Below are 14436 nucleotides of genomic sequence, written 5' to 3'. Positions count from 1 at the left end.
CTGGAGAAGAGCAAGAAAATGATCTGTTGCACTAGTAGATGACCATTGTAGGTGTAATTGTTTTTTACCATTTTGGAGCGACTGTTTTTCAATAGTTTTCTATTGAGCTCCAGAAGTATCCATCCACAATGCCTTCAGACTTTTCTCAAAGAGCTAGTTCACTGTACTCGGTACCCAGGGGCCTCGGGAACCAGGGGTTCGCACTGGCTTTGGACCTCCACCCCCAGAGAGCTCACACAGACCCGAGCAATTACAGCTCTCGCCGGCGGGCTCCTTCGCTGCCAAGTAGGGCCCGCGGACGACTCCTGCTTCGCCCCCAGGGAATCGTCGCCCCGAGCCCTGTGCTCCGGTAGAGCGCCGACCACAGTCTAGTCTCCGCCGCCCCTCCCGCTCCCTTCCTCGGCCAGCTCGGCCGAGTCTGAGCCTCTCTGGACCCTTCGTTTGCTCTTGCAGCGCGGATCTGGGGCCCATCAGCCCCTTAAATCTTAAAGAAGGAGGTAAGCGCGAGAGCTTGGATTAGCAGCTGGTAAACCGTTCGCTCTCTTAAAATGACTTTTCTTAAAATGCGAGGCAAAGGCTTTGCGGTCGCAGGCACGGACCTCGGTATTGGAAATCCGCGACTGAACCCTTGGACTCCGAGGGCCCAAGGGGAGCACAGAGTGGGCGTGAGGCGAGCTGCGGACACTTGCCCTGAGCGCGTTTGCGCCGGGCACCTTCACGTCCAGCGGCAGTCGGCGTCCCGGCGGTGGGTGCAGGGGAGCGCCAAAAGCGAAACAACCAGGTAATCCCTTCCCGCTGCACATGTAAAAAACAAACGAACAAAACACCCTGACGCCCAACGTGTAAAAATATAAAAGATCTCAGAGCCTCAACAGAGTAAAGGAAGCCGATTTGCAACCCTAAAAGGGTTTGGGGAAACTATCTGTTTTGGGTAATGGCGCCCCCAGATGGCTGCCGCGAATCCCACGAAAGATGCTGGGGCTGGCTCGCTGCTCCGCCCCCGGGGAGCAGGGAAGGCCCGGGTCCCCAGTCCCACTAGGAGAAGGTGACGTCACCCACCCCGCCGGCCTGCGCGTGGACGAAAGCCAAACCACCGCGCTGTCCTGACAGGTCAGGGTGCATCCCCACAGCCGCCGGGGCAGGAACCTCTCCCAGCCGAGGCACGTGCAACACCACCAGCTGTGCCACACGCTGTGTGACCCAGTTCTAGTTCCTTAACCCGTCCGTGCCTCAGTTTCTTCGTGACTACTTATTTGCAAAATGATAATAATCACACCCACCTGCCGGGTGGTAGTGAGGATTTCCGGGAACAGGGGTAGCGCTCAGCCGGTCTGTTAGGGCTTCGGCGCGGGGCGTCGTTCTCCGTGCTTACCCAGGGCGCTCCAGGCCTGCCCTCTGTAACTGCATTCTTCCCCACTCACGAGTTGTTGTAAAGGCTTAAATCGCAAGAGGCCGTGCATTTTAACAGGGAGCGTCGAAAGCCAAGCTTTCCAATCTAGTGGGGGCTAAGAAGCTTGTTTCCAGTTCGAGATTGCCCCTCCACCGGTGCTGGATTGTGAGAAATTAAGACGTCGGTTTATCACACGTGTCGTTCACCCCCTTCTTGCTTGCACTCCCTCTCGGAAATAAGAGTCTGAACGCCTTTACTCAACTATTCTCGGGGTGGGGGGGCGAGGGGGGTTGGAAGTCTCGGTTTCCCCGGTTCTCCGCCGAAGCAGAGCAGACGCAGGGGTCTGGAGGCCCCCTGGAGACCGCCGCCAGCCCCAGGGCAGAATCTCTGGGCCGCAGAATGAGGGTCCTGCCTGCCCAGAAACTCTTCCAGCCGGCACAGGTTTAACCAAGCAGCCGAATTGTTCTGGTGAGATTGGCAGGAACTTTCTTTGTGCCTCAAGATTCTTTAGTGCCTTGACAACAGAAAACAAGCAGAGAAGCGGGGCCAAATCCAGAACACAGGGTTCCTGAGGTTCTCAGGCCTGCAGCATTCGGGTGGGGTGTAGTTCATCGTCGGGGGGTGGGGGGAGCACGCCCAACCCCGTCACTTGGGGCCCATGGGCCACCCCTTTAAGCAGGTCGCCCGGCAGGGTACTTCGGCCCTCAGAGGAGTGGTCACCCCCACTACTTATCCTGGGTTTGGGCGAATAGTTTCCATTCCTAAAAAACGGCAAGTACTAAATAGACCCCGGAGGAGTGGGGGGTGTAGGGGTGAGAGGGGTAAGCATTTGACTCTCCATTTGTGGAAAACAAAAGCCTTTGGCGGATTTTGATAACTTGCATGGATCGGAGGAGACCTGTAGGCCCAAGGGCCGGCATGGAGGGCAGACGAGTCCGGGTTACTGAAGGCGCCGCTGGGCTACACCACGTGCGCCCATCTCTCTGCGGTAGCACAGCGACCCGGGCGGGGGAGACGCGCCAAGCATCTGTGTTCGAGCATTTGTCACACAGACAAAGGTCCGTGCTCGCGTCCGGGCCTCGGTGAGAGGTTATTCTCCTCTTCGTCTGCAGTCTGCTCGTCTGGCTGGTGCGCCTCTCACACGCGCACGCGCTTGGCCAGGCGCTAACGAGCGGTGGAAGAGAAAGGAAGCGGGCCGCGACCCGAGGTGGGGGAGGAAGACGCAGCCTGTGCAGGGTGAGGTCTAGGCTGAGCTGCGCGGGTGCATGGAGGGGCCGCGACCCCGGAACCAGGCAGGCCACAGCGCGAAACTAGGCGCGGCCGAGATGGAGCCCCTAGTGCGGCTCCCGACGCCCCCTGGCGGCCAGTGAGGCAGCGGGTTCTCGAAACAATGCGTCCGGCCGCGCGGGCCCCAAGGGCTCCTGGGCCCCCAGCCTCTCTTGGGCGCACGGCCGCGCACCGCCTCGAAGCAGCCCGACCGGCTTCGGGCTCCTTGTGCCCCGGGCTCCTTGACCCCCGAGGGGTTCTGAGAAGCGGAGGGGACCCAGGGGAAGGCGTTGGGGCTGGGGTCGGTGGAGGCGGGAGGGCCTTCATCCCAGCCCCGGGCCCAAGTCCTAGCATCTCTCAGAGCTCAGGCTCTGATTAGCTGCTTGGTTCGGTGTGCTTCCGTTTTATTTGAGGTCTATTTTCAAAGTAATTTGTACTGGGGAGCGGGGCTTTTAGGCATCTTAGTGCTTTAGTTAGACACGAAAAGACCCAGGACCCATTCGGCGGAAGAGCGGACTTTTGCCGCCGCCCCCGGCCCTTCTCCTGCAGAGCACCAGCGTCAAAGGAGAGAAGACGCAAGCTGGGGTTTTAAGGACCCAAATTATTGGGTCAAAATCAAAAGATACTCTCCTTCCAGGTGGCGATTTTCCTGGTGGGTTCACGGCCAGGATGGGGTAAGAGAAAACACTAAGTGGGCTTTCGCCATCCCACGTTAACCCCCTCCTCTAAGCAGTGGGACCACAAAGCTAGCTGGGCGACTTGGGCCTGGGGTGCCGCCAAGGCCAAAGCATCTTCCGGAAGGAGGGAAATAGAGAAGCTGCGGACGGAGCCCACCGATGGCTCTAAGTGACCGGGAAGTGATAACAATGCGCCCACCTTCCATATGAAAGAACCTTGGAGTCTCGCTCTCCGGGGATTCTTTCTTTGGAGCTGCACCGCCAACCTGCGGGGACGGGGGGGGGGGGGGGGCTGAGACGCAGGAGACGATCAGCCACAAGGGGAAACTCAGGGCGATTAGAAGAAAGGAGCCCCCCCCCCACACACACACACACCTTCCTCCTGCTGACACCCTAGTGCCGGTTTACAGCTGTGAACTTAGTTTGGAGTCCTCCGGGGCACGAGATTCCCAGCTCCGCGACCGCACAGGCCCTCTGCCTGTTAGCCTCCGTACACCCGGTGCCCGCCGGCATATGTAGCGTGAAGGAGCCGCCTCTGCCCAGGCTTCGTGTATGTCTAAGCAGGGCTTCTTCCTCTGCCCCCACCCCTTCCCAGCCTGCCCACCTGGGGCACTTTCTACCAGTCCCTTGTGCCGGGCACCAGCCTTTCCAAACCGTGCCCTGAGGGCACACACTCCTCAGCGCCCGCCGTCAGGGCGAGAGTGGGTTAGGGCGCGTGGTGCCTTCGAGCCTTGAGTCAACCCGTTCCTTTAGGCAGGAAGGGCAGGTCTCTTCTCCCAAACCGGGAAATGGTGGGCAGTCGTGTGTGATTCTGACGAAACTCTGTAGAGGCGCTTCCACAATGGCCAAATTTTCTAGACTTACCCCAGCAAAACACCCCCAAGGTTTTATTGATATTTCCTTTTTCATGTACAAGTTTTGCTCATACGATTCTACTTATATAAATTCTGATATTTGAAAGGGCAGGCGGGAGTCACTGTACGGGTTGGGCCAGGCTGGGAACCGTGGCTGGGGATCCGAGAGGAGAGCAACCGGGCCGAGACGGCCTCGGGCGGGCAGGTCCCGGGCGCGGGCCAGGGGCACAAAGAGCCTGCCGGCTGCTGGCTCGCTACTGCCTGGAACGCAGTTCCGCCCCGCAGACCCGGGGCTCGAGCAGAAACTTCGTGCTGGGGTGAAACAAACCCACGCCCGGGCCTCGCTGGGGCGGAGCGCGTTCCCTCGGGGACCTGGCGACAAGGCCGCTGGTCACGTCCCCCTATCTCCCGCAGCCCGTGCTCCGCACGCCCACTGTTGGGGCGCAGCTGCCAGGCTGGTCTATTTGTTTGTTTGTTGTTTACAGCAGTCCTTGAGCGCGCGCTTGGCAGCATCCTGTGGGGCGGGGGGAACGGGGGTCGGTGGGGCGCAGCCAGAATTTCCTTCCAGGGAGCGCGTGAGGGGCATTCTCAACAGAAAACCAGACCCAGAGAATAGTGACCAAACCTCCTCGGATTACTCTCCACTGGCTCCTCCCTCGCTCCCCCCACCTCCAGATTTGCATAAAAAAGGCCAAGAAAACGCTGGCCGGGCCCCAGCAGTGGCTCACTCTGTTCCCCCGGGTCGGAGTCCCCTGGAGCTGCGCGCGGACTTGCTGCGCGGAGCCGAACGCACAGCACCTCGCCGCCACAGTCCGCGCGCCCGGCGTCCCGGCGTTCCCACCGCCCGCTTCCCAGGCCCCGAGCCGCGCCGAGCGCAACGAGCGGGCCGGAAAGAGCTCCCGGCCCCTGCCGTCTCGCACTTCCCCGCCTTGGCTCCCTCCGCCCCACCGGGGGTCGCGCGCCCACGATGCCGCAGGGTCCCGGGTCGCTGCTGCTGCTCGTCCTCGCCTCGCACTGCTGCTTGGGCTTCGCGCGCGGGCTTTTCTTCGGCCAGCCTGACTTCTCCTACAAGCGCAGCAACTGTAAGCCCATCCCGGCCAACCTGCAGCTGTGCCACGGCATAGAGTACCAGAACATGCGGCTGCCCAACCTGCTGGGCCACGAGACCATGAAGGAGGTGCTGGAGCAGGCGGGCGCCTGGATCCCGCTGGTCATGAAGCAGTGCCACCCGGACACCAAGAAGTTCCTCTGCTCGCTCTTCGCCCCCGTCTGCCTCGATGACCTGGACGAAACCATCCAGCCGTGCCACTCGCTCTGCGTGCAGGTGAAGGACCGCTGCGCTCCGGTCATGTCCGCCTTCGGCTTCCCCTGGCCCGACATGCTTGAGTGCGACCGTTTCCCCCAGGACAACGACCTCTGCATCCCCCTCGCTAGCAGCGACCACCTCCTGCCGGCCACCGAGGAAGGTAAGCCCTCCTCCTTATTACACCCCCCCCCCACCAGCTCCGCTAAGACTTTCCGGGGGTGTTCTTGCGGCCCCCGCCCCCCATCCCGATGCTTCCCCGCCGGGGGTGCCAGTCCCGGGCAGGGCAGACGCTCTCCTTGCCCTGGTGTGTCATCGTGACAAATCTGAGATACCCCCCCGCCCAAACACACACCCAAGTCTCTCATTCCCTTCCCGAGTTGTACCAGTTGCTCTTTCTTAGGGACAGTTTAAAAGGGGGGTGGGGGGAGAAAACGTAGAACTGGAAGAGATCTTTCCCGTGTAGATATATGTACAATTCTTTGTGAAGATGCTAGCACGGGGGCCGCAATTGAGAGTGTTGGAAGTGGTCCTGCTAGAAGGAGTTGGCGGTGAGCACCCTGGCCAGAGCACGCTGGCCTCAGCCTCACGCAGCACGTTCTTACCACTGGGCAGGATTCTAGGCACAGGGACATTCCCTACAGGCACGATCGCCAAAATGTGCAAACAGATAGTCTTTTAAGGCACTCTCTGTTCTTTGCCGATTTAGGCTTTGTAAATAAAAAGCAGGACTGGCTCATGCGTGTTGAAAATTGAGCATTGGTTGTTAACTGCCCAGAGGTCCAAGAAAGAGGGCACAAAGGGAATCTCCAGGAATCATTTTTCTATCACTAATCAGCTTTTATCTTAGGAGTGGTTTTAATTAACTGGAGAAAATCGTGCAAAAGAGAGTTTCCCAAGTTTTTTAGAAAACAGGGGGGGAGTTCCTGTGCAGAAACCATCAAAGCAATGAAAACCTCATGGGCGCTTGATAGTCTTCCTGAAAGGAAAACATATACAATGTGTCTGAGCTGATTTAGGTTCCCCCGCGATGGAAAGGGGGCTTCCTAATACCTTTCAGGGCTCCACTAGCATCTCCCTTTCCATCTCTAATTGTTTTCCTACAGCCATCATTAGTTAAAGAAAATGCAAAGTTGCTTAGCAATCTTTCCTGGCAGGCACCGTGAGTTTGCAATCATCTTATTGGTTAGATTTATAATTTATTGCAAATGTTTGGCATATTTCAAACATTTGTCCAACATATACCACAGACCAACCAACACAGGTTAGTAACATTTTATGTACACTCCTAGAGCTCCTAATCGGAAAAGTTTCATTTTGTTTGAGACAGAGGAGTTAAGGGCAGTTTTATGTGTGTTGCTTTTGTTTTTGTTTTTCACAGTCCCACCAACATTATATATTACATTTCTCGAAAAAGTCATTTCTCCCTTCAAAATAAAAGTTTACGTGTTTCAAAATCTCCTCTGCACTTTTTCTTATTTGATAAATAACTTCTAAAATGAGTCATATAGTTCTTTTTTCCCTGCGAAAATGCAATTTCATATTAATGAAATTTCACCTAAATTTTAAAGACAGCATTAGTACATTTATAAGTGGGAGAAAATGAATGTTTTCTTTTTTCCCTTTTCCCAAGGAATCAGGCTCTTTTAGAGGAGCCTTTAGCAGTGCTAGTGCACCTTCCTGGGTTTGGTCAGATTTTCACTGGCTTCAGGAGAAGCTTTGGGTTTTTGTTTGTTTGGATTTTGTTGTTGCTGTTGTTTTGTCTGTTTGTTTTCGAGAGTTTGAAACAGGCAAAGAGAGGCAAGAAGAATCTGCACCAGGGATGAAGATAACAGTGAAATAAATGCTGCTTAACTCAAGCACAAACTTGGCAGAAAGCACGAGGTGATACAGAACCATTTAGAGCAGGCTATAATCATTAGCAAGATGTGCTTCCAAGGGGGAAGAACCCAGATGTGAGCCTTACAATGCTAGCCACCCCGCCCTGTCCAGACCTGAAAATATCTTGAAATGACTCCCCCGAGAGACAGGTCAGCTGAAGAGCCCAGCAGAGGCCAGGCTGCACCAGTGACCTGCAGCTGAGAAAGACGATCTTCTGGCCGTAGTTTGTGGTTGCTAGTTTTCCAAAATCCCTTAAGGGTCTTGGTGCTTTCTCCTCAGAGAGGCTTTGGGACTAACTTTTTCAGAGACCGAGTTTGTCCCAGGAGCGGGAGGAAGAGTGAAAAGCTGCAGCCTGTCTCAGTTACCTGTGGCTGCACCTGCACACTCCACCAGGGCGCCCTTTGCTTGGGGAGTCGTCATACATGAAACACAGCATGTGGGCATTTTTGCCTGTCAAAAAGATGGGAGGCATGGGAGACTCTCTTAGGAATGAGTGGTCCCTCTTTCACAAATGAGGCAGAAGCTGGGGTCTTACAGGACAATTGCTACTCTTGCCTGAATAAGCCCCTGTGAGTTGTTTACAAATGCCACCTGCTGTTTCGTTTTAAGCAAACTTACTAACTTTTCACATTTCTAGCTCCAAAGGTATGTGAAGCCTGCAAAAATAAAAACGAAGATGACAACGACATAATGGAAACTCTTTGTAAAAATGATTTTGGTAAGTAATACACCACCAACAACAGAAGTTTTATTGCCCAGTACAACTTAAAGGTACAATTCTTTAAGATGTTACTAGATAAAGTTTGGGTGACATATCATCACAGATCATCTTTCCTTGAGCTAATTATCTGCGTTATCCTAGCTTCCTCCCTATGTAACTGTCTTGTATCGAGTTGTATCCTTTTAGGTGAGAGTCATTGCTCTGTTAAGCAATAATCAAATAATGAGAGTTGTCCACATTATGAATTTCCGATGGCACATTTTTCATTTCACCATGGCTTTTTCTTGCCAACAAGCATAATCTCGGACCATGTTCTCTTCTAGTCACTTAACATGTGTCCCAGGGATGGGAACATGTAAATATTAGCCTCAGCAAAACAGATTCAAGGCATGGAGTTGGCCAAAAATTGAAATTTACTCCAGTGCCAAACAAATATTTTTACGTTATTCGTAACCCATGATGCTCTGCTTCCCATGTTCCACCATCAGTGAGTATATCCGAGGTACTGGTTAATAATATGTCGGAGAGAGTTTCCTTAAATTTAAAAAGAAGAAACAATAAAGCTAGGAGTTTACTTTGGCAAGATACATGCAAGGTGCCATGACGACAAGATTCTGGAGGACAGTAAATAATGTGCGAGGTATGTTACCCAAGTTCCATGGCATGCGGGTCATTCCCCTTAAGAAAGAACTGTAAGAGGAAGGAAGGTTGGAGACTATCCACCCAGAGCTCCAGCAGCACCTCATCTGTGTCCTCAGCCCTCCAAGGGGAGCAGAGGAGCCAGCTAGACACAGATCAGTGCTGTGTTGGGGGAGGAGTTGGGGGTGGCCAGGAACTTTGCCGAGACACCTGAGACATTCGTGTTTTCCTCCCATTCCAAGAGCAGGCACTTTTGGGTGTGTTTGAGGGGTTGGTATTTAAAAGTATTTACTCAGGCAGAAGGTTGAATTTACTGGTAAACAGATGTGGTCCCTGTTCTAGCAAACAATAACAGACTGTAACAGATCTGTATGAACACTTCTACATACTCAACTAAGTCCTGGAGACAGAGAAATCACTCCAGCGCCCACTGTGGAGGACTGCCCTCCCACCCTCTCCTTACAGCTTGCCAGCCCAGAAATCTCAGACCTGGCCAGGTCCCTGAAACTGGAAACAACCCAATCACTGCCCCTTACAACCCCAGGTCTCTTGCAGGAAGGGTCCTGGGCTTAACCTTAGCAGGTCCTGGGACAGCCGTAGCTATAGGAGAAGATTCAAACAGCTGAGGAAGGGGAAAGGAAGGAGGTAACTCTGAGTCCTAGCCAGTCCTTCCCCTCAGTGAGAGCCACAGATGGATGATAGGGTTTCAAATGTCTATATTCTAATACATACAACTCTCAAAGTAGGAGAGGGCCAGGCATGTTGGCAGCAGCAACCCTAAAGCTCCAGAGCCTTGCCCAAAACACGGTTCTTAGCTTCCATGCTACAGGATTTAAGGACAAAATTTTTTAATATAATTTTAATAAAGTTTATATAAAAATGTATATAAAATATCATTTTCTTCTGGCAAGTTATGGCCTTTGCACTAGATTTAGTACAGATCACTCTCCTGACTTCCATGAAAAAGTTTAGTGGAGCTCCATAAAAGTTGAAATTAGAGCACACGTGCACACACACACATTACCTGCTTGCTTTGTGGCTTACCTTACAGAAGACCTCCTTCCTAAGAATGCTGTATCAAGACCTGGGCCAAAGAAATGTGTGTGTGTGTGTGTGTGTGTGTGTGTGTGTGTGTGTGTTCAACGTTCTCTCTCCTTAGAGGAGAGAGCCTTTCAAAACAACATGGAAATCATTACACTTAAGGTATCACACATGCAGATACCTCACAAGCTTTGTTTTCTATTTCTCCACATTCAATTTGTCCCAAAGGGGATAATGAACCTAAATTGTAGGGGGTGCATATTATACTGGTTTATAGGTGGTTCTCCACATCGCCTCTGTACTCTGGGGGAGTAATGACAGGGTAGAAGGAACAAGGGTAGAAATCTGAATCATCCATGAAAGCATGACACTCTCCCCACTGCACTTGGAGTACAGGGAGGATGGAGAAGACCTCCTCACTACAGTGGGGAAAGTACTGGTGAAGAAAGAATAGCCCAGAACTGCCTGCCTCTGTATGCAGCCTATTGTTGGAGCAGACAGTATCAACACCCCTGCCTCCTACCATGTGTGGCATCCCCGTTCACATCTTGCAGGGCAGGAAAAGTTATTTGAGGGTTTCATTTCCTCTATTTGGTCCCAGCTGAAAACCCAGGGAGGAAATGTCTGAAGTTTTCCCATGGTAAGCTCTTACAAAGTTGGTTATTTCATAGCTAGAGAAAGATGAGTAATAAATCTCCCCCCTTGTTAAAAGTGATGGTTCTTCTGATATTTGGAGCTCAAGAATGTCTAATTTGACCAGGCGAAATCTCACACATGCTCTGTCTGTGCTATGGATGAGGCTCCCAGGTAACATTACAATCACTTCTCCCACCATATACCTTCCCCACTCCCAGCCCTTAGGCAGAGGCCATAGGACCATGTGACATTGCCACGTGGCTTATCTCATGATAAACCCTGAGAACTCAGTACTAGAGCCCAGATGCATATCAGACAAATAATGGTTGGCCAAGTCCCAGTATCCTTGATTTACCTGGTTGAGCCTCAGTCATTTCCTGGTTGACTAGAAAAGCCATGCTTAGTCAAATTCTCCTTCTGAGAGAGAAGGAAAGAAAGAAAGAGGAAGAAATTTCCAGAACAGTGATATACACACAAAAAACCTCTTCCTCTATTACTAATTTAAACAATGCATTAAACTCCATCAGAGTCAGGAAGTCACACCTGCATGTCATCTCTATGGAACAATTGTTAATGTCACCAAGGGTCTGAAGACACATTACAGTGGGCATATTAATGCACCAACCAGGACAAGAAATTCGATACTATGCCTAAGAGATCACAGTGGTGTTACAGGAGGAGGTTTGGGGACCAGAGTGCTGAGAATTAGACTCAGCCAGGGCACAGCCTAACTGGGTGACCTCATGTTACGTCACTAAACTTCTCTGGATTTCAGATTCTTTGTGTACCAAGAAGAGATTTTAACTGGATGATCCCTTCCAACCTTAAAATTCTATCCTTTCCCTGCCTCATGGGGTCTTGAAATTTAATTCCAGCATGTATGTTTGTAGGGTTGTCTTTCCCAAAGCATACTGTTCATGACTATAAAATGTGTCTTTTATCGTAAACCACTTACTTTTGGTCTTAGCATTCTAATGAGTCTACTTATCCATCTTGGAAACAGTACATATATGATCTGTAAATGCCTTGGCCTCGGACAGGCAAATGATAGCATATGAGGATGAGGTCTTCAGAAAAACACTTTTACAGCTAAACATGTTGTGCTCTTAAAAAGAGCCTTGGCTGTTTTTTCTGAGTTACTTTACCAAATCAAATGCAGCTGTAAGATCAATTCTCCTTCCTTGTAGTTTGTTCTTTAGAAAACAATGATTTTGTGACATAATTTCCTTACAGGTTTGTCCAAAAACCTCTCCGACGTAATAAATTGAGTTTAACGTTTAGGGCCACAGAAGGATCGTGTTTCACCTAAGAGTCAGGCATTTCTTTTCATGCTGAAGTTTCCAATAGGGAAAGTCATTTGTCAAGGAGAGCACACACCACAGGCAGCCTACGTACAAACACAAGAACACAAGGGCAAGGAAGAAAAGTCAATTGAGTCCCCGCAAAGAGAGTTTTTAAAGGATGGCTGGTTTGAAACAAAGTGCCTGACAAACCCTTTGAGGCTTTAGAAATGGAGCCACCTGCTGCCCTCAGCTCCCAACCCCCTACCCGCAGCCCCTGACAGTCCCATCAGCCCTGGGAAGCTCTTCTTCCCTCTCCCAAGCCGAGTCACAAATATGCAGTGGGATGTGTTCCCTCCTTATCACTCTGTCATCTCTTGTCTTCGTAGCACTGAAAATAAAAGTGAAGGAGATCACCTACATCAACAGAGATACCAAAATCATCCTGGAGACCAAGAGCAAGACCATTTACAAGCTGAACGGTGTGTCCGAGAGGGACCTGAAGAAGTCGGTGCTGTGGCTCAAAGACAGCCTGCAGTGCACGTGCGAGGAGATGAATGACATCAATGCGCCCTACCTGGTCATGGGGCAGAAACTGGGCGGAGAGCTAGTCATCACCTCTGTGAAGCGGTGGCAGAAGGGGCAGAGAGAGTTCAAGCGCATCTCCCGCAGCATCCGCAAGCTGCAGTGCTAGTCCCGGGGCCATCCCCCGGGCTCTGCTGACCCTTTCCACTTCTGCTGTGGGACCTCAGCACTCATTTCCCAAGCACAGTCCCTGCAGCTCCAGCCCCAGCCTGGAGCGGCTTTCCCCTGTCTTTTGCACGTTTGCACCCCTGGCATTTTCTGAGTTATAAGGCCCCAGGAGGCCTCAGGAACAAATAGTTGTTTTCACATAAAGGAAAAACCCACCGAAATCTTGTAGAAATCTTCCAACTAATAAAATCACGAAGATTTTTATGAAGTTTTAAAATAGCTCACTGAAAAGCTAGTTTTGAATACGTGCAACTGTGACTTGGGTTTTTTTTTTGGTTGTTTGATTTGGGTCAACCGAGTTTCACTTTCTGCTGAGGTTGCCATAATGTGCAAATAGCTTTACTTTCCTATGTGGCCCAAACTTTCACTTTTCTGTTGTGGGTCCAAAACCCAGTTGAGATAAAGCTGGCTGTTATCTCAACTTCTCTCTCAGCTCCAGCCTGACACTCAGCACCTAAGTCTTATAACGATTCACCTGTCATTTTACATCCCTGTTGGGAACTTACAACTCTAGCATGTATTGCGTTTTGCATTTCCAGGTAGAGTACTTCCATTTATAAAAACCACATTAACCACCGTAGCATGAGTTCTTCAAATAAAGGGCAAGACAGACTGATGTTATGATTGACCCGAGTACTTTAAGCTTTGTTTAAAACATTTTTTTTTACTTAATTTTGCAAATTAAACCATTGTAGCTTACCTGTAATATACATAGTAGTTGACCTGAAAAAGTTGTAAAAATACTGCTTTAACCAACACTGTAAATATTTCAGATAAACATTATATTCTTGTATATAAACTTTACCTCCTGCTTTACCAACTCCTGGTCTTGTGTCTTGTCTTCTTCGTGGGAGGAACTGGGAAGGGAGCTGAACAAGAGCTGTCACCTCCTTTGTCCTGAGGCCCAGCCTTCCCGCAGTTTGAAGTGCCCATTTCCTCTGTGACTCAGAAAGTGCATTTCCCCACACCTCCCATCACCCACTCCTGCCTCCCATCTCACTCAGGTTTTACCACTGCGGACCCTGCTGGGAGACGGGGATGGGCAGGCTATTGTCTGGTCTCAACAGTCCCGCGGCAGATCGTGGGGACACTAGTCTTAGCCTACGGTTCACAAGCTTGACAGTTGTGCTTTTCATTTCTGCAGATTTTTATAATGAAAAAGAATCACCATTGCAAAAATGTTCATTCTTTCCCCACTTCAACTCAGCTAAACAGAGCCATGATTTGAAGAGTAGCCATTGGAAGGCAGAGGGTAGGGAGGGGATGGTGAAAAAACAGCATGAAGGTGAGAAGGGCATCCATCCACAAAGCTTCCATCCAAACGCTTCGTTGTTCTATTTTAGGAGCCTCCAGAGAAATTCTATTAAACACACGAGGAAACAGGCTCAGGGGGGTTAGGCGGCGTGAACCCACTGCCACAAGGTAGAGTCAGAGCTAAAACTCAGGCCTTTCAGATGACAAATTCTATCTTCTATTTAATCCAGGATGGATTATAGGAACAGGGTGGCACTCATCTATTCAACAAATACTCATTGGGCATCTGCTGCATGCCTGGCCCTGTTCTAAGTGCTGTGGACATGTACATCAGTCCTTGTTCTCATGGCATTTACATGAGAGGGTGAAAGAAAACAACCTCGATTACAATTATATATTTACAACTGATAAGTTACATGAAGTATAAGGACAGGTAATACATGAGAACAACAGAGTGTCCTCAGCAAATTTGAAATCTTTAGTGGTGTTCGTGTGAAGACTTTATCTGATAGCATTTTGTTGATTTAGTTTAAAAGTTTCCTGAACATACAGCCATGATCTCTCTACAGCGCTTCAGCTCTTCTAGCTCCAAAAGTCAATAGAGCCCTCTGCCTACCTGAGCTGCACAATTCCTTTCATCTTCCTCTGGATTACCACCTGACTCTGCTTCTCACCAATTCCACAAACTCATGGCACAACCCTCTTCCTAAAAGGCACGCATGGACTGGAAGAGGGACACTC

At 50.8% G+C, this 14436-nt stretch overlaps 1 protein-coding gene across 1 annotated transcript; it reads left to right on the top strand.

Annotated features, from left to right (window-relative positions):
• The first annotated feature begins 4914 nt into the window (after positions 1–4914).
• SFRP2 (secreted frizzled related protein 2) lies at positions 4915–13261 on the top strand. The gene is made up of 3 exons (XM_029235521.1): positions 4915–5653; positions 8009–8089; positions 12078–13261. Exons 1-3 carry the CDS (start codon positions 5155–5157, stop codon positions 12380–12382), a joined length of 885 nt encoding a protein of 294 aa, XP_029091354.1. The 5' UTR covers positions 4915–5154; the 3' UTR covers positions 12383–13261.
• Positions 13262–14436: the final 1175 nt, after the last annotated feature.

Source organism: Monodon monoceros, unplaced genomic scaffold (assembly GCF_005190385.1).
Source record: "Monodon monoceros isolate NGI ecotype Baffin Bay Population unplaced genomic scaffold, NGI_Narwhal_1 Super_Scaffold_20, whole genome shotgun sequence".
Classification (NCBI taxonomy): Eukaryota; Metazoa; Chordata; class Mammalia; order Artiodactyla; family Monodontidae; genus Monodon; species Monodon monoceros.
Note: the sequence above shows the minus strand (reverse complement) of the source record. Positions and strands in the feature narration are given on the sequence as shown.

Bases quoted from the DNA above. Each gene is read 5' to 3' on its own strand.
- SFRP2 (XM_029235521.1), top strand. From the start codon at position 5,155: ATGCCGCAGGGTCCCGGGTCGCTGCTGCTGCTCGTCCTCGCCTCGCAC. The intron at 5,654-8,008 runs GTAAGCCCTCCT...TCACATTTCTAG, and splicing joins CCTGCCGGCCACCGAGGAAG to CTCCAAAGGTATGTGAAGCC. The intron at 8,090-12,077 runs GTAAGTAATACA...TTGTCTTCGTAG, and splicing joins TCTTTGTAAAAATGATTTTG to CACTGAAAATAAAAGTGAAG.